We start from the raw sequence: 19,176 nt of genomic DNA, 5'->3' as shown, positions 1-19,176 counted from the left end.
GAAGCCACACTCCACAGGAACCTTTCCCAGGGAAGAGACCACACTCCATAGGAACCTTTCCCAGGGAAGAAGCCACACTCCATAGGAGCCTTTCCCAGGGAAGAGACCACACTCCATAGGAACCTTTCCCAGGGAAGAGACCACACTCCACAGGAACCTTTCCCAGGGAAGAGACCACACTCCACAGGAACCTTTCCCAGGGAAGAGACCACACTCCATAGGAACCTTTCCCAGGGAAGAGACCACACTCCACAGGAACCTTTCCCAGGGAAGAGACCACACTCCATAGGAACCTTTCCCAGGGAAGAGACCACACTCCACAGGAACCTTTCCCAGGGAAGAGACCACACTCCATAGATAGGACGTTACATTTTTTATTTTATAATAAACTTCTCATTTTTCCCCCCAGGAAGAAAAGGAAACAACAACAACCACCAAAAAAAAAAGGTGTGAGGCTACAGAACACCATCAGTGAAGAGTGTGTGAGACAGACCCAGGCTGTGGGACACCCCAGAAAGGGTCCCCACTGCCCTGGCAGAAGGGGTCTGTCTCCAGAAACCTCCACAGCCCTTGCTCACCCGCTCAGCACACTGGAGCAGGATCAGTGCTGTCAGTGGGAGTCAGCTGAGCAGCAGAGATGGGGTTGGGTCAGGCTATTGATGGACTTGAGGGGGCCATACTTTGTTCCCCCCACCCTGCCAAGGCTGCCAGCAAGGCTGGGCAGTAGGTTGGGCTGTGCAGCTGGTTTCTGTACATGATACAAATTTAAAAAGAAAAAAAACAAACCCAAACATGATTTAATTCAAAGCAAAATAAAAATAATCAAGTGGTAGCTCTTCCTGCCAGGCCATCTCCTCTAGGAAGACTTCACACATTCCTTCTCCTGCTCAATAGCTGCAAAAGAAGAGAGGTCGGTGAGCATCCAGCACGGCTTTTGTGGGAACAATCACCGGCTGCAGAGCAACGGCTCCATCCTGGCACCCCAGGTGCCTCCCAGCTGACAGCCTGACCCCAACCGGACAAGCACAGTCCAAGGCAGAGGGCGAGGAGGAGACACACCCGCGGCTGGCAGCAGGTTGGCACCTGCCTCGGGCTCCCCGCGGGGATGCCGCACCCTGGGGCGCAGCCCTCGCCCCTGGGCAGGTGCCTGGCGCCCCAAACCGCCTCTCCTCCCGGTGCCTTGGCGAGGAGATCAGCCCCCGAGGACACTCACACCGCGGGATGGGGTCGGTGTGTGTGACCCCCCCTTCTTATCCCCCCCTTTCCCCCAGCAAACGCCGGGGGGTCCCGCCGCGGCCCCCGCAGCCCCCCGCGCCCGGTGCCGCACTCACTCTCCTTGGAGGGCAGCGTGTTCTTCTCCTCCGTGTTGGTTTTCTTCAGCTTCTTCTTGTCGAATTTCTCCACTTCCGAGAGGTCCGGCTTGTCACACATGGTGCCTGGCGGGGCGGCCGGGGCTCAGCGGCCGGGGCCGGGGAGCGGGCGGCAGACAAAGGCGGCCCCGGCCCGCCCCGGCTCCCGGCGGACAATAGCGCAGGGCGGGGCGCGCCGCCGCCCCGGGCACCGCGCCGCTCCCCGGCCCCGGCCGAGCCCCGCACCGGCTCAGCGGCCACCCACCCGCTACCCGCACCCACGGGGGGAGCCCCCTCCCCGCCCCCGCCAGCCCGTGTGTGTGTGAATCCCCCCCACAGACATCCCCCCCCCCCCCCCCAAACCCAGATGCGCCCCGGGCAACCGGCTCCTTGAATCGGCTCCGTGCGCAGTCCCCGCACCGGCGGCGCCGCCCTACCTGGCTCTGTCTGTCTGTCTGTCTGTCCGTCCGTCCGCCTCGCACCGCTCCGGTTCCAGGTAAGGCTGGAGCGCTCGGCGCGGGGCGGAGCTTTATATACCGGGGCCACCGCCCAGCCCCTGCCCGCCGCCTGCCGGGAAGGGAAGGGAACGGAAGGGAAGGGATGGGAAGGGATGGGAAGTCCCCCCCAGGGAAGTGCCGCTGCCGGCCGGTGGGCGCACACGGAGCCGCCCGGAGAGCTCAGCCCCGCCGGCACCGGGCGCAGCGGCCACCGCAGGCTGCGCCCCGCCGCGCCCGTCGGACGGGCACCCGGGCACAGCCACGCTGCATGTGCGCACAGGGGCACCCCGGCCAGCTTCACTCCCTGCCCCTCATCCCATCATCATCACTGTTGCTCCAGCCCCTTCATCCCCAGCCAGGCAGTGCTGTCCCAGCCCCCAGCCTGAAGCAGGCAGGGTGCAGGAGGGTTGGGTGGCCCTGCCTCGGGTGTACACCCAGGGATGCACACCCAGGGATGCACCCTGCTGAAGCAGAACTTGTTTGAGAAAGGAAGCCTTGGGGACAGAAATAGCACCCCAGTGTCACAGCTGTAGATCTTTTGCAAGCGGGGTCCAGCGGCGGTTGCGCCGGCTGCAGCGCTTCCTGCAGAGATCCAGGGGCAGAGCCTGGGCCCAGGCTGGGGCTCTGCTAACAAGGCAGGGTGCAGGAAGCCTTGGGAAGGGCCAGCATAGACCAGGGGGGCTGGGATGGCTCTTGGTTCACAGCTGGGCAGAGGAACAGCAAGGCTAGTGGCAGCCTGGGGGACACCTGTATGCTGGGCACCAGGATGGGGAGCACTTGGAGGGCTAAGGATGCCTGTGAAGCCTTCCTGAAGGGACAGGAAGGAAAGAACCCCACATCCTGCTCCTCAGGGCAGGCTTCCAAAACTTCTGAAGAGGTCCCCATGCTGCAGTGAGCAGGAACTCGCAGTAGGGCACCAGGGGTAGACCACAGCAAGCCTCTCACCCACCTTCCCCCAGGCTCTGGCTTCTCCCCAGGCTCACTGGAGGCTTTGCACAGACAAGCCCCTGCAAACCCCAGGAAGCGTTTGCTTTGTGGATTTTAGCTGGAACACGGGTGGTGACTTAGGAGAAGGGCTCAGTGCTCCCCAGCAAGGGCCTGTCTTGGCCCCCAGAGGTGGCCCTTTGTATGCAGCCCTGCAGACACAAGCACCATCCTGCTCCAGTCAGCAAGCAGGATCAGCACTAAGGAGACAAAAGCAACTGGTGCAGGCAGAAAAGGCAAAGGCCAAGATGTAAAGCCAGGCCCTAAGGTGGGGTTGCTCTTCAGAGAAAGCTGGATGCAAACAGCCTCCAGCCCCCACCCCAGGAGGCTGCAGGTGAAGCCCCAGGCCAGGCTGCTCTCAGAGCAGCTTTGATTCAGTGCTGTGGCCCCCAAGCAGAGCCAGGTTTGGATGCTGCCACTTAGCCAGGAGCAGCAAGCCAAGGCAGGGCTGCCTCCACAAGCATCCCTCAAACCCAGCCTGCAGAGCCACACCACCAAGCTGAGAGACATCTCAAAAGGAAACAAAGGCCACGGCCAGTTTCAAAGCCCACACAGGAAATCCTTCCTGCCTTCACACACGTGCTCACACAGGTGTTCTGCCACACATCTGCTCTCCCACTGGGCTCACCTTCCCCTTCTTCCTCCCCTGCTCCCCACATGCTTGTGGATGCTACAGTTTGCTGTCCCCAGGGTGCAGCCAGAACAAGAGGACCTGGTCCCCATCCTGCCCATTCACAGCCCCTCACCAGCACCAGCTGCAGCCACCCCAGCCCCTCTGCATTCTCCTTGATGCTGCAGTGCTTTGCAGACCCCGAGGGCTCTGGCTGGGCACAAAGCCTTCCCGGTGGCCAAGCAGGCAGCAGAGGGGGAGCTGCCCCTTCCCTGAGCCAGCCCTGGCTGTGGGCAATGCCAGGCAGGGCTGGAGCAGCCCTACCACTGACAGGCTGCGCTTCCAGCAGGGGAGCACGGGGCTGCTGCTGCTGCTGGGGAGCTGGTAAAGCCCATCTTGCACAAAGAACAAGGAGCTTATACCCCAGAAAAGCTTTTTCCTCTGCCAGATTTGCAAAGCCTCCTGCAACCACACAACCTGCTTATTTCTCATGGGTTTTTGGGGTTTTTTTTTTTGTATTTCTGCTTTCAATAATTGACAACAAAAGGCCTGAGACACCAGGCAGGGGAAAAGCAAACCCAGCCCTGAGCTGAAATAGAAAAGAGCTGCCAGCCATTTTAAATGAGGTTTAAATCTCCCACAGAACAAGGCTGTCAGGGCTGAGACACAGCCTCGCTGATGGCCATTTCCAGGAACACTTTATTCTCCCTCCATGGGAAGGAGGAGGCAGGAGGTTTTCCCCATCTGATCAGATTTGCACCCCTGCACCCCCAGCCACCCCTGACTGGGAGCCAGCCCCTGCTCCACAAAGCCAGTTCATTGTCCTGCTGGGTTTTACCCCCAGGAAAGCAGCCAGCACACCCAGGTCTGGGGCAGGGCTCGCTGCACCCCTGGATTTCACTGCTCCTTGTGGCTCAGGAGCTTTGTTACCTTCCCACTGCCCCAAGCAGCAAGGTGAGGCCAGGCCCTGCCTTCTCTGGGTGACCAACACTGACTCCTGGAGAGGAGAAACAGGCTGTGCAGTAGTAAAAGGCACAGGGAGGAGCAGCAGGAGGGAGCTGCTGCTGGAAGCACTCTGAGATGGGAATCCTCTTGCTCCCAACAGCCCTGCTGCCCATGAGGCACAAAGTGGGAAGCCTGGCTTCCCATGGCATCAGGCACCCCACACGCTGGCTGCAGCCACCCAGGCAGCACAGGGCTCCTGACTGAGCCTTTACAGCACCCAGCAGGCAGCCACTGGCCCCAGTACCAGCACCCAGCAGCCAGCCACTGGCCCCAGTACCAGCACTGCACATCCACAGCCATGCTCCAGCTCTCTGCAGCACAGCAAGGTGCTGTACTCTGTCCAGCTCTTCCAGCACTCCAAGTGCCACAGTGAGTTACTCCCTTGGGGTTTTTCTCCTGAACTTGCTTCCTATGGTATTTCTCCAGCAGCTGTGAAGAAAGCCTGAGAAGACACCACACAGTTCCCCTCCAGAACACCTTGCAGGCTGTACCCACTCTGAGACAGGCTGGAGGAACACTTCAGCTACTGCAGGTAACTTAAGACAGCACAAGCACATGGGTGATGCTGCTGGAACTGACTTGCCTGGGCTAAGGGGTGAGCACCCCTGCATTTACTCCCAAACTTGGAGGAACCTGACTCTGCTGTTCACACCTCAGGGGCTCGTTGCCTCCAGTGGTACATCCACAGCTGTCCTGGACAGGGAGAAGAGCTTTTATTCTACTACTCACATGTGTTGAAGGCAGCCATAGCTACTCTAATAGCTCAACACTTCCAGTCAGTCACAACCTGCCTAAAATAGGCTTAGTGACTAGAAAGCATTAGTTTAGGGAAGGAACCTGGGTAAAGTGTCCAGCCCTTCTAACCTGAAGGAGACTTCCACAACAAAAGAGCTTTACCTCCTCAGGTACCCTGTGTACCACTCATCCTTTTTCCAAGTGCAGTTTTACAGTGTTCTCAGCCTGTGCCCCCTCCCCAGCCCCCAGGTTCCATTCAATAAAACCACACACACACACAGACAGCAACACTCACCTTCACACAAAGGTCTGGCTGGGAAGCTCATCTTCTCCTCCATCTCTAAGGAAGGTGAAGTCTGCTCTGTCACAGTGATGAGGCACACATCACACCCTCCCTCCCCAGTTCTTTGAAGGAAAAAAATACCCAGTTCATCTATTCATTTACCAGTACTGAACTATTTTAAACAGGTAATGACAGTGCTGATCCTCAGGAGAAGTCTACCTGAGGTCATGTTTCCTGGAGCAGTGTTCAATCCAGGCCTGAAAGCCTATTGTAAGGCCAGAGACCTTTCTCTAGACCTGCCACCTCACCCTTCTGACTCAATTTACAGCTCCCCAGCCTGTAATACACAGTGATAGGATGCTGGCTCAGTCAGAACAAGTACTCCTCAGGGCATAATCTTCTGAGTTTGATCACAGGTTTGTGAAGACACCTGGCAGTTCTCTACCTGTACCCACCAAGCTCTTCAGGTCCTCCCCTACCTGAGTGTTACGAGCACAGCTCTGCTCAGGAACAAACTGAACTGCACAAGAGAATCCACACCACCACAGCTAACAATTAAGTTTGGGAAACCAAGACACAAAAGCTAAAATAGCTTGGGACCAAGCTTTTTCTTCCATGCAACGTGAGCACAGCAAAGCTGAACCTCAGTCAGCCCTGCTGCAGGAGGGTTCAAGCAGGAGACCTTCCAAGGTCTCTTCCAAGTAACATAACTCCACCATCTACATCACAAGTGACCCCACTCATACTGATACCAGTTGTAAGGTTTGTGTAAGGCATTTCCAGGCAAAGGCCACAGTTGGGTGGGGTTTTTTTTTTAAATAAAAGTTTAATTCCTTCATCAGGTCTTAAGTTTAAACACAAATGCTGCTGAAAATCCTCACATGGCTGCTCCAATGTCCTGGCTCTCAGCTCTCAAGGCATTGGCAGCGTGGCAGCAGGGGCTCCAATACAGGAAGCAGGAGTCAGACTCTTGGCAGAGCTCAGTGCAGGTTGCAAAGCAAAGAAGCAAGAGACACACACACACACTTTCCAGGAAAACACCAAATTCTTATACAAAAAGAAAAACCCAACAGCGTTCATGTCACAGGACAGGAGTTCTGGGAAGGGAGAGAAGTCTCCAGCAAAAGGCACAACTAAAGAAGTACGTCCCTAGATCTTCAGCTTGAGTCTTTCAGCTATTTCCACTTACCCCCCAGCCCCTAGCCTCTCAAAGCCACTCTGGTCACTCTTATTTCCAGTTCCTTCTTTTTCTCTTCCTCCAGCTTAGAAACAAATCAAAGAGGAGTGCTTATAAAAACAGAGCATAAACCAGCTTGGTCTACAACCAGTTCAGGAGACTTGGTTTTCCTTACGATTGTCTGGTACAGTTAGGAAGCATTCAAGTTCCAGGTGATGCTTACTCCATCTGGGAGCCTCAGCTACCTCCAAATTTTGGTATTTCTCTTCCAGGCACTCTGCTGCCTGTCAGGTTGGTGTTAGATCTGCAGTTTTCCCAGTACTGTGGATCACTGGCCTCTTCAACCCACTGCCACGAGCACCAACAGCATCGCACCCACTCCAAGGGCCTCTTCATGTCCTGCACCTCCTGTGCTCCTTGGTTAAGCTGTTTTGCAAGGAGCAGTTTCCCAGACAAGGCTGAGTGTGCCCAGGACAAGCACAACGTGCCAGGGACTTGCAGAACAACAGGACTGCAGGCAAGGAGAGGCCAAGATAGCTGGGCACAAGGCTGTGGTGTCAGGTCATTGTGGCATCTGAGGAGGCACTTGCCAGGTGCAGCAACCCAGCTCCTCTGAGATACAGAGGCTCAGTTTCCCAGGGTACTGGTTAAAAGAGGTGAGGGATTTGCACAGCAAGTCAAGGTGCAGCTGTAGTACATGACAGCAGCCCCCTGAGTGCCAGCAGGGCTAACACAGCAAGCTGTGAAACTGAGGGACTGGGTTTAGCCACACTAGAAACTCCAGCACACAACCACAAGGCCCCTGTGTAAGAGGGAGAAGAGTGCCTGTCCAGGGGGCACCTTCACTGAGTTCCCATGGCAAGGTGGTGCTGCAGGCTGCTCTCACCTCTGCCTTGCTGTGTGGTGTGCTTCACAGGCATTGAACTTCACCAACAGTGAAGAGGAGCTCTAGTTGGCAAACTACACTGAGCTGCTTTCTCAGGAGGAAGCTGTAGCAGAACCACTTCCCAGGGCTTCACCTAAGGTCAAACTTGGGCAAGACAAGATTTCCCCAGCACTCCTCCCAGGGCTTCTGTCATGTACAGAGCAGTAAGACAGCCAGCAGCCTCTCAGGCTCTTGCTGTAAATCCAGATCAACATATCCTAGGGAGCTCTACTTCCCAAACGATTTAGGGTGCACATGCCAGATCATCTCACCCCACCCACAGACAAACCCTCCCCCCCCACCCCCAAATAATGGTGGCAATTAGCCAAATATCAGTCCTGCTCTCCACAGATCTGCAGAATTGGGTCAATATTATTGATAAGCCCCAATGCATGGGGCTCCTGTTGGAGTTGGAGTGTTATAGAGATGAGCTTCCCCCCCCACCCCCAGCCTCCCAGTGTTGGGATCAGGGCCAGTAAGCCTGACTTAAGCAGGAGGAGCTGTGGAGAACTGCACTGGAACAAGCAGAGTCTTCTACTGAACTTTACAACAAGCTGAACAACTTTTGGTTTTAAAAAAAAAGCCATACGAGCAGCAGCTGGCATCTGATGTTATAAAGGGACATGGCTGAATAGGTAGGAGACAGATTCCCCATTATGAGTCCTCCTGATGGCCTCTGCAAGGATCATTGAGATGTCAATCACCTGAGGGGGAAGGAAAAAGGCATCAGCATCACTGAGAAAAAGGCACCAACCCTGGAAGAATGGCTGATAAGTTAGGGATAACTTAGAAGAGTAAAACCCATCACCCAAATTCATAGCAGCATGCCAGATGCAGAGAAGTGATTTCTCTGCAGGATTGGGAGTTAATGACATCTCACTCTAACTATAGTTTACATGCAGCACTGGAAGTATCATTTCACTGTGGATCACTATCAGTTTGCCATCTTTCTTTGCTGAACTCCCTAAGCTCAGCCTGTTGCCTTATCTCATTCACTGTGTGCAGGTTGCAGACGTTAGGGGAGTCTCAACCCAAGGTGGGATTGTTTCCCTTGAGGCTTCACCATCACCACCAGTAGCCCAAGGCAAAGCTCCTGTGCTGCAGCTCAGCTCCCATCGCTCTGCTGGCTCCACCTGCTGGGGTGATCCAGGTAACAGGAGGAAAACAATCAACCCCAACAGCTGAAGCATTTCAGTACAGCCTCAGCAAGCAACACCACGTTCATGGTGTGTGAAGGAAACTCACTGAAACCCATACTGAATCTTTTCCTTCTTCCAGACAGTTTGTCCCCTAAGGAAGGGGAGAAAAAGCTGCAGAGCACAGAACTTGTGACAAATCCTTTAGTTCTCTGTTTCTCAACACAGAGTGAGGTGTTAAGTGAGAGCCTGAGAAACTACTCCTCTGCAATCTCTGGCTACAGCTATTTAAATACTCATCACCAATTTAACATTCTGCCTACATTAGCTGTAGTGTGCAGCCTGGGAAGCAGTTGAAGCACCAGACATCTTTCAGATGTGCTCAGCTGCACGAGGATCATCCAGAAGTTCATGGTGAAAGCCCCACAAGCCAGTAACAGTTTGCAGTCAGCTTGTAACTTGCTTCCAAAAGCAGCTTAAAATTCACTGCAACTTCAACCAGCTGAGCTTCCTTTTCACCACAACCCCAGTACTGAAGAATCTGCTACACTCACACCACTTTCTAGACCTTCTCCAAATGCCTGTGTCCTATATATGTATGTGTGTATATCTCTGTGCTGTGAAGCTTGTATTTAGGATGCCCTTGGCTGTCTGTGCTGCTGCAGCACCTGAAGCTTCAGATGGGCCTTATTCTGCCTGAATGCTCAGGTAAAGCTGCAGCTTCCACCTGTCCATGAGCACAGGGAACTCTCACACTCTGCCTAGCTCCAGCTGCACAGCCAGTGAGTTGTTCTTCCAAGAAAGTCAGCCTCAGCTTGGGAAGCAGTGCCACAATACTTCCCCTAAATGGAAAGCCCTAGACATGGAGTGAGCATGAAGAGACCAGCTTTTAGCTTTCATATGGACAGCAAAGTGCTGTTTTTATCTTTGGTGAGTGTCTGAACATCATACTGTGAAGCTGGAGTAGAAGCTCTGGGATCCCACAGCAACAGGAACAAGAGAACCAGCCAGCATGGCCACCCACTCCAGTGCTGGTGACACTGGGCAGTGGTGTGGTGTTTTCCCCTGCCAACCAGAGGACAGGCAAATGCTGCTGCCCCCCAGGAGTGAGAGAGGAGAAAGCAGCTGCTCACCTGGATTTTAGGGCACTGCTTCATCTTGTCCTCCTGGGGTATTGTGTTTGTGACTACAACTGCCTCGAAACAGGCGTTGTTGATCCGAGAAATTGCTGGCCCAGAGAAGATCCCATGGGTTAAGATGGCATAAACTTTGGTGGCTCCAGCTGACACCAGCCTACAAGGGGAGAGAGGGGAAGCATGAGGAATTCTTTAGCAAATATTAAACTGACATTAACACAGCAAAATGGTAAGCAGGAGAGGAGACAATCCCATATGCTGAGGGGACAGGCTACCTCTGATTCCCTCCACCAGCCCATTACTGATTTGGGGTGAGAAAACCAGTTTAACAGGTATCATAAAATGCACCACAAAGTACACAGTGAAAAACATTGTTCTTATTTGGATCATACAAATCACCTTCTGTGACCTTTTCCAACACCAGGTAGCAGATGTTTGATACTGAAGTGTTGCAAATGCTGGTGCTTCTAGCATGGAAAGTGTGAAAGACAGAGAAGCTTGAAAAGCTTACTTCTAGCAGAAATTCAGACCTGTGACCAAGCTGATGGACCAGACAGCACTTGGTTCTACCCAGCACAGTCAGTGATGCTGTAGTGGAAGAGGTACCTTCAACACAAGCATTTCTCAAATAAAAAAGACCTGTGGTGGTCTAGCTATTCCCAGTGTGAGGGCTCCAACCAGGCTCTTTCCTTCCTTTGTAGGACATGGGATACTCCACATGTTACTCTGTGAAGCCTGACACACCAGTTATCTGTGTAGCTCCTTACACAGCACCCACTGACAACAGCTTCTGGTTTAGGAGAGAATCAGTCAGCTCCACTCACTTGTCTGCAGCGTGACAGATGGTGCCACAGGTGTCTGCCATGTCATCTACCAGGATGGCCACCCTGTCCTTCACATCACCCACCAGCACCATGCGGTCCACCTCGTTGGCCTTCTTGCGCTCCTTGTGGATGAGGGCGAAGTCCACGTTCAACCTGTCTGCAATGGACGTCACCCTGGGGAGAGAGCAGGTCCCACACAACACTCAGCTCCACTGGAACCTTTTTCAAGCCACTGCAGGAAGAGAAGCTGTTACTGCCACCTTAGGTCCCCTTCAAGCAGTTAAACTGCAGCCTCAGAGCTAACCTCTCCCAGGGACAGCCGCTGAGAAGAGTCTTTCATCCTGACCACTGTCAGTTAATTCACATTTTAAACCAGCAGGTTTGGCAAAACTGAAGCAATCAGGATGCTTGGGAGGTGGTTACCTCTATAACACCACCCTGGAAAGGTTTATATCCTGCTGTGACAGGGAGCTACTGCACTCATAGAAGCAATCAACTGTCAGGCACACAAGCGCTGGCACGAGGGCAGCAGCAGGAGACACATCCAAGCCCACCACCTCACGTTTACTTTGTGGCTAAAGTAAGCACAGAGTAACCTTACTAGAGGCACCTAAACTCTATATATTGATACCAGTGGATAGCAGAGAGTTTAGATGCATTAAGAGCAAGAAGAAACAAGGTACACAGGCCCCTAAGAAATGACACACTTGAGATGAACACACTTGAGGCATCTCATTCCAGACTTGAGATGAGCAGACTCCTAACCTCAGCAGGTCACTCATCACCCTGGGAGTCCTACACAAGATCAATACACTGCTTACTAAAGCATTTAGTTTTGCAGTAACACCACAGAATATGGCAGCAGCCAAGAGACCTATTCCAGCTCAAGTGGCTTTTTCAGGATTCCAGATGGGTGACCCTGCATTTCACACACTGCACAAGGCATCAAGCTACAGGAGCAGCTGAATATCCAAAGGGTTTTTTGTCCAACACATGGGCCACAGCAGAGTACAGGAAGGCACAGCAGCCTGCAGTGGTACCATCTGTGTGTATGAGATGTTAGAACAGCACACACCAGTGTTTTGGTGTGACAGTCCTGGACTAAAGACTACCTCTGTGTCCCTTTGCTGCCCACAGGTAGCCCTCACACAGTCCAGCAATAAGCACCCAATAAGCACCAGAGAACATTCTGGACCACCCATGAACCAGCACATTAAGCTGCAGCCAGCCAGGGGAGCCCCACACTATGGCAGCAGAGATGTGCTACACCACATGCTGCTGCTGTTTGGAAAGAAACCATCTATCTGCCTGGCTCTCAGGGCACAGCAGCAGCAGGCTGAAGTCCCAGGTAGATATGTAAATCAAGAGTAATAAACTGAGACAATGCCTCAATACCTAAGCTTAATGGTGCAAAGAAAAGAGTCTGGGTAAAGATGTATCATTAACCAGCAGCACTAACCTGGCCTTGGCAAAGGGTATGAGCTGCACTGTTCCCTCCAACTCACATCATTACCCTCGTACAAAAAGCTGGTTTCCTGCAAGTGGTGCAGTAATCACACAATTCCTACCTATGCTACTGATTCTAGAAGCTCTTTAATTATCCATGTAGCCCAAGAAACCTTCTAAGCATTCCCTAAGAAGAGGGTCTGACCACTTGCTAACACAGACTGTCTTACAGAAGGCAAGAGGGAACGTGTATGTTAAGAACAAGGCCACAAGCACCCTCAGGAATTCAAGTGGATAGAGAAGAAGCCTCAAGCTAGCTGTCTGGCAGCTTACCTCTTGGCTCCACCAGCATCTGGTGAAACAATGGTGCAGTTCTTCCACTCTGCAATGTTCTCTTTGATCCATTTCAGTACAGCAGGCTCAGCATATAAGTTATCAACAGGGATATCAAAAAAGCCCTGTAAGGAAGACAACAGGAACAGATGTAGCCAAAGGTCACATTCCAAAAAGTTGGGAGAAGCCTCCTATATGATCAGGCACACAGCAGCAGCCTCTCCATAGCTTCTGGCTGTCTTTACTTCTCTTGATGCAAGGGCTGTTGCCTTTGGGGTACACAGGGTAGTAACACAAGAAGCCTTCAGAGCCAGAAATAGTTTAGCAGCATAAATAACACTACACCTGACACCCTTCCACCATGAAACAAGCTCTATCCTAAGGGGTTACAAAAAGCCCAGCCATCTATTGCACTCCTTTCCAGAGCAGCTGAATGTCTGTTTACACAGCCAATCTTCAGAGCTCATTACCTGCAGTCCCCATCTACAGGAAACATGGAAAAGGCTTAAGCAACACTTGGCTTTAAAATAACCCAGCCAGTTCCACAACTTTACACCAGCCCAGCAGACTCCTCCAGGTAATCCCCAAATCCCACTGAAAGCCAGAAGTTAATCCTGAGCAGGGAGTAGCAGGCAGGAGAGCAGGGACAGTCACTCTACAGGAAAGCCTCAAAGTTTAGAAGCAACAAATCCTTCCTACCATGGTTTCCTCTGGTGCTCAGCAACCCAGCAGCTAAAAGGACCAGGCTGAAGCCAGCCAGATGCTGGGAGCTTGTACACACAAACCAAATGACTCCATTAACTTCCCCACTGTTGCACAGGTGAAAGGTCAACCCCATGGCACACATCACAACTCTGAGCCTTCTAGGGGGGAAAGCCCACCCCCTCAGGCTCTCTACTTCCATGATCTTCTCAGCTGGGCTCCCTGAGGTTGGGTTATTTTTCATCTGAAAGTGTTTCTGGGCAAATTTATACTGGAAGAAATGATACTGAATTATGAAGGGCCATATTTTCGACTCAAAATGAAGGCCAGCCCACCTACTTCACCAGACACCTTGGCCTGCAAAGCATCTGCAGCAGTACAACAGATATATCCCCCCCTCTGACACACCCCTTGGTCACCCTGAGTTGATTTCTTGGTCTCTGAGCGTTCACTCAAGGCGGGAAGAAACATGATTGATAATTTAAGAGTTTGCTGTCCCTCCTCTCCTCTTGTCACTTCTCTCACACAGTTCTGGTCAGGATTTCAATTGCTCTGTGAGACTATTCTGTTCTCTAAGCCAGCAAACCCCATGAATCATTTTCAGTTCACCAGCAGCCTGGGAGAGAAGCCACAAGCTGGATACAAGCAGAACTGTCCATCTTGTCAGCAAACCACCAGATCACTACCCTGCTCAGCTGAACCCTGGCAAGCAGCTGCCAGCACACCTGGAGGCAGAGCTAACCTCAGGGCTGCAGTATGAGCTGCAACTGCATCAAACACAGCACTGTCCAGTTCCCCCTGACAATCCAGTAAGTACCAGAAAGCTGTGCTCAGTATTTAAGGACATTAAAGCCATTCTTCAGGTCACATTTCTCAAAGGACCAATTGAGAATGCACCATGTCACTACGTGGCAGTAAAGCTGCATGGATCACTTACTTGCCCAACACTGATTTACACAGGACTCATTAGGCTTAGTCTTATTAAGAACAGCTATAACTTCTTTTACACATGAACCTGTTGCCCATCCCCCCTACTTCCTTGCAACTGATTCTGTGTCTCCCAGTCCCATGTTCCCAAGTGCTGATCACTGCTGTGTCCAGTGTCTTTCACTGGGGAAGCCCTCCAGGCAGGGAAGAGGATCAGCCTGGAGCAGGGAAGTCCTTCCCTGATCCCAGCTCCTACCTGGATCTGAGATGCATGCAGGTCCATGGTGATGATATGGTCTGCGCCTGCCACAGACAACATGTTTGCAACCAGCTTGGCAGAGATGGGAGCTCGACTCTAGTGCAGGAAAAAAAACATGGTGTTTAAGACAAATTCAACTCTTTCATCAAGATGTCAAAGGATTCTCAAGCAGTTGCTCAAAGGAGTACTCATTAACATCCCCTCCTTCCTCAGCTGGTGATTACAGCTTGGTGGAGACCTTCATGAGAAGATAAATTTGCTGTCTCATGCTCTGATGTTTAAAGAAAGTTAATCTCCTCATCTACATACCCAACTTGATCTAATCCCTACCCAGCATCAGGAGTCCCAAGGCACACATTCCCCTTCCCAACACCCCTTTTTACCTTGTCCTTCTTGTCCTGCCGAGCGTAAGGGAAGCAGGGGATGACAGCTGTGACTCTGCTGGCTGAGGCAATCTTACAGGCATTGATCATGATGAGGAGCTCCATCAGATTGTCATTGATTTCCCCACAGCCACTCTGCACAATGTAGACATCCTCCCCACGCACGCTCTCACCGATTTCCACGCTGGAAACAGAGGGGGAAAGGAGAGTTGTAGCCAAAGAGAAACGACCCCCCCCACTCACACACCTGTCAAACAAGGGAGGGATTGTATTCCCAAGGGTCTGGGGGTGCTGGGTTCATGTAGTCAAGGGTGTTGGGGCAGGAACACTGCTGCTTATTTGCTCAGTAGCTGTTTGACATCGCTCACTGATCAAATGTAATGGTTGAGTCAGTGAGGCTAAAAGCACTCCCAGCCTCTGCTACTGAGCACAGCACAAACTGAGCCTGTAAAACACCCCCCTGAATCAGAAGCACAACCACCTCAGCTAAAGCCAGCTCCACACAAAGGAAGCAAGGGTGATGGCCAGCCAGCAGAGCAAGCCCAGCCAAACTTTCTACCAGAAGCTATGCTGCAGCTGATTATTAGATCAGAGTCATATCAGCTATTCTCTGGCTGAAGCAGAGCAGCCCCCTGGCATTCCACTTTGGAAAGGCTGCTGGGGTTCCTCTCCTCCTGGATGGAACACACACACTAAGCCCTGCTGATGGGGGGGCTGAATACCTGCCTGCATGCTAACAGCAGCCTGCCAGCTGCAGCCCAGGGATCAGGGCAGCCCCACCAGAAGCAAGGGTGGAAAGCAAGCTGTAGCCTCAGGTTTGAGGCTTCAGACAGGGCAACGCCACAAAAGGCCTGTCCTAGAAACACACTGACTACTAAATATTCCCAGCATTTTGGTTTAGAGAAGCCTGCTGCAGATTCAGAAGGAGAAGGCAGCCTGGTGAGGATCAGGCTCCTCCATGGTTGGTTTCTTCTCACACTGGAGATGCTCACCCACTCCACCCACAGGCTCTGCCCCATCAAGCTCCAGGAACAAGCAGACAGACAATCACCCTCCCCACTCCTAACAGCTTCCTTTACAGGGCATTTCAGGGCAGATTTCCTAATTTTCATTCCCTGATCTTCCCCTCCTCTTCAGCACACGTTTGGTGGCTGTTAGGTGTTTAGAGTCTCACTGCTGTCACCTTTACTGCAGCCTGACTTACAGCCTACATCAACTCCTCATGATGAATTTCAGCCAGTGTGAGGACCTTCTGTTAGGGAAACATCTGAATTAACAGTAATTAGTACACAAGTGCCATCTCCCACTATACTCACTAACAGACTAATATGAAACCAATCCAAGACACTTATTCTACAAAAGCATCAATCAACTACCCTGTTAAAACAATCTTACTTTTTCTGGGAAGCACCTGCTAGGGGTTTATTGGGGTAAATAAGACATCTGACAGGTCTTAACAGTCACATTACCCACTGACAGGAGAGCCTGACAGCTAGCTGACCAGCTGGGTAAGAGCAGTGACTATAAGAGCCATGAGAGCAGTACAATGGCACAGGCTGGAAACCAAACAGACTGTTTTCACAACTCTCTGTACCACCTCTGTAGTTCTCAGTTACAATCAATACCTGGGGCAATAGGAACATGACATTCTAAGGCACAAAAAATCACCCTCTCCAGCAGAAAGGAACAGGCTGGAGCAATTATTGAATGTTCTGTGCTCAGTGTGCTTCTCTAAATCAAGCTTCAAGAGCTCTGAATAACTTCAGCATCTCCTTTTAGCTTCTTCAAGCAGGACAGCAGCAAGGCTTACACAGCATGAAGACAGAAAGTGAGATGAATCTTTGGTGTCAGAGCTTGGGAGGGAACACACAGCTGCAGGCCCTACCACATCATGGGGCTGCAAGGTGCTGTCAGCTCCTGATCTTTCCCAAATAATTTCATCAAGGCCTTTTTAAAGGCTCCTCAGAGCAGCTTAAAGGCACCAGCTACAACCCAAGCACAAGACTGAATCATAGAATCCTAGAATCTCCTGAGCTGGAAGGGACCCATGAGGCCCATGGAGTCCCACTCCTGGCTCCACACAGCCCAGCCAGGTCAGAGCTGGCACTGAGGGCATCGTCCAGACGCTTCTTGCCCTCAGCCCAGCTCGGGGCTGTGACCCCTTCCCTGGGCAGCCTGTGCCAGTGCTCAACCCCCCCTCTCAGTACAGAACCTCTTCCTGACACCCACCCTAACCCTCCCCTGGGGCAGCTTCACGCTGTTCCCTCGGGTTCTGTCCCTGGTCCCCACAGAGAGGAGATCAGCCCTGCCCCTTGGCTCCCCTCCTCAGGAAGCCACAGCCCGTGCTGAGGTCTCTCCTCAGCCTCCTCCTCTCCAGGCTGAGCCACCCCAGGGCCTTCAGCCTCTGCTCGTCACCCTTCCCCATCCTCGCTGCCTCCTCTGGACACTCTCCAGGGCGGGGGGGGGGAGGGGGGGGGGGCAGTGAAACCCCGCACTCCACGGCCAAGCCCTGACCGGGAGGCGGTCGCTTTTCGCAGCGGAGGCCGCTAGAGGCATTACCGGGGCTGGCCGGCCGCATGGTTCCAGAGAAGGGGGCTCCGGGGCCGAGGTGCTCAAGCGCTTCCAAGCGCCGCGGCCGCGGCGCTTGGAAGCGCTTGAGCACCTCGGCCCGGAGCCCCCCCCTTGCCTGATGCGCTCCCATGGGAGACCCCAGACCCCGCGGAGGGCAACGCGCAGGGGGGAAAGGACGGGATACCCCGGAGATCCCCGTCCCAGCACGCCCGAGGGAGGAGTAACTCCCCTAATCCCTGCAGCTCTCTGAGGGCGGCCCCGCTACCTCCAGACCGCGGCCCCTCAGCTCTCTGTGTGTGTCCCCCACCACCACCACCCTGGACTACAACTCCCAGAGCCCCTTGCGCGGCGGCCCGCGCGGCCCCTAATGGCGGCGGAGACCCCGCGGCCTGCCGGGAGTTGTAGTGCGGCCCCGCCTCCCTTTCCCCCCCCCCCCCCCCCCATCCGCACACCCCCACCCCCCCGCCCCAATTCTCACCACGTCTCCTGGTTGCTGAACTTCTTCGTGACCACCTTGCCCAGCTCCAGGCCCAGGCGGTCGGCGATCTTCTGCGACAGGTCCTGGTGCGAGCTGCCGCTGAAGATCTTGATGTTGGGCATGATGGCGGCTGCGGAGCTCGGCCCTTCTCCTTCCCCCTCCTCCTCTTCCTCCCCGCCGCTTCGCCGCACGCCGCGACCCTCCCGCCTCCTGCGCGGGGAACGCAGCACGGTCAAGCGAGAGCCACGCTGATCTGCACCTACTCCGCCATCTTGGCTCTTCCCGCCCGCCGGGCGGGTGCTTTATAGGCTCCGCGCCCCGCCGACACGCCCCTGCGCGGCTCTCATTGGCTCCCTGCAGGGCGGGGGGCGGAGCCACGCCCACCTCAGCAACGGCGCCAAAGCGGGGGTGGGCGTGGCTCGACTCCTTAACTCCCGCCCCGCCCACCGCCGCGGTGGAGGGTGTCCGCGGGACGTTTGTTAGCCCCCTCCAAGGGGGCGGGACGCAGAGCAGACGGAGGCCTGCGATTGGTCACTGCATATCCGCCCGGACCGCGATTGGCCAGCGGGGCCGCGGCTGGAGCCTGACGACGACCCTGCCCCCCCCCACACACACGAGCGGGGGGGGGGGGGGTGGTCATCGGCCGCCTGCTTGGCAACCGCCCCCTCCAGCGAGGGGCGGGGGGGGGGGGGGGGGCGTGTGCGTTACCTCAGCATGACGGTGCGTCCGCGCCCGCTGTCTCCGTCCCCCGCGGCGCGGTGCGGAGCCCCCGCAGCATCGCCCTGCCCGGCCGCCGCACCGCCTCGCCCTGCTGCCGGGCGCTGCGGGCTCCCCCCGCACCGCCAAGCACAGCCGCGGGTGGCGGGGCGCTGGGCAGCGCCGCAGGCCGGGCAGCCGCCGTTTGGCGCTCGGCGAGGGGCGAGCGGCTGCCTCTGCAGACCCCCCGAGGCTGCTTGGAGCCCCGGCCTGGCTGTCCCTTCCCGCCTCTGTGCGCCCTGTGCCCGCCGTGTGAAGCCGGAGCGGGTGTTGCCTTCCTGAAGGACGGTGCTGCCCGTCTTTTCTTCACCTGCAGAGAAGCCTTTTGGCCTTTCCGGCCTTGCAGGGTGCTGATTTAACCCCGGGCTGCATGCAGGGGCCGGGGGAGGGGCCTCTCCCCCTCCATTCCACACCCTGAGCCCACACCGGGGGTGCTGCCTTGAGCTGTGGGCCCTTTGTCGCTCCCAGAGACACAGGACAGAGCTGAGCCAGAGCACATCCACCTGCTATTTGTCAGGAAAAGGAGAAGGTGTTGGGAAATAAATGGTATTTTCAAGTTTTCAGTAGAAAGCACAGAGATTTGGGGGATGAAAAGCCCTTCAAAGGATCCTGACTGGTTCCTGTGTGCTCCTGGTGTCTCTACGCAGTGTTTTTCCTGTG

At 54.4% G+C, this 19,176-nt stretch overlaps 2 protein-coding genes across 2 annotated transcripts; both read right to left on the bottom strand.

Moving 5' to 3' along the window:
- Positions 1-358: 358 nt before the first annotated feature.
- On the bottom strand, positions 359-1,886 carry LOC311195563 (thymosin beta-15A homolog). The gene is made up of 3 exons (XM_084268968.1): positions 1,787-1,886; positions 1,332-1,436; positions 359-894 (listed from the first exon to the last, which is right to left on the bottom strand). The coding sequence occupies exons 2-3, from the start codon at positions 1,429-1,431 to the stop codon at positions 857-859; spliced, it is 138 nt and encodes a 45-aa protein (XP_084125094.1). The 5' UTR covers positions 1,432-1,436; positions 1,787-1,886; the 3' UTR covers positions 359-856.
- Positions 1,887-7,885: 5,999 nt separating this feature from the next.
- PRPS1 (phosphoribosyl pyrophosphate synthetase 1) lies at positions 7,886-18,014 on the bottom strand. The gene is made up of 7 exons (XM_084269204.1): positions 17,761-18,014; positions 14,712-14,895; positions 14,326-14,424; positions 12,441-12,565; positions 10,662-10,835; positions 9,835-9,994; positions 7,886-8,269 (listed from the first exon to the last, which is right to left on the bottom strand). The coding sequence occupies exons 1-7, from the start codon at positions 17,880-17,882 to the stop codon at positions 8,177-8,179; spliced, it is 957 nt and encodes a 318-aa protein (XP_084125330.1). The 5' UTR covers positions 17,883-18,014; the 3' UTR covers positions 7,886-8,176.
- Positions 18,015-19,176: the final 1,162 nt, after the last annotated feature.

The sequence above is a fragment of the Gallinula chloropus genome, assembly GCF_964237585.1.
Source record: "Gallinula chloropus genome assembly, chromosome: 11".
In the NCBI taxonomy this organism is placed as follows: domain Eukaryota; kingdom Metazoa; phylum Chordata; class Aves; order Gruiformes; family Rallidae; genus Gallinula; species Gallinula chloropus.
This window is presented reverse-complemented; position numbering and strand designations above follow the sequence as displayed.

Bases quoted from the DNA above. Each gene is read 5' to 3' on its own strand.
- LOC311195563 (XM_084268968.1), bottom strand. From the start codon at position 1,431: ATGTGTGACAAGCCGGACCTCTCGGAAGTGGAGAAATTCGACAAGAAG. The intron at 895-1,331 runs GTGAGTGCGGCA...CTTCTTTTGCAG, and splicing joins CACGCTGCCCTCCAAGGAGA to CTATTGAGCAGGAGAAGGAA.
- PRPS1 (XM_084269204.1), bottom strand. From the start codon at position 17,882: ATGCCCAACATCAAGATCTTCAGCGGCAGCTCGCACCAGGACCTGTCG. The intron at 12,566-14,325 runs GTAGGAGCTGGG...TCTTCCTTACAG, and splicing joins TGCATGCATCTCAGATCCAG to GGCTTTTTTGATATCCCTGT. The intron at 8,270-9,834 runs GTGAGCAGCTGC...CTTCCCCCTCAG, and splicing joins AGCAGTGCCCTAAAATCCAG to GTGATTGACATCTCAATGAT.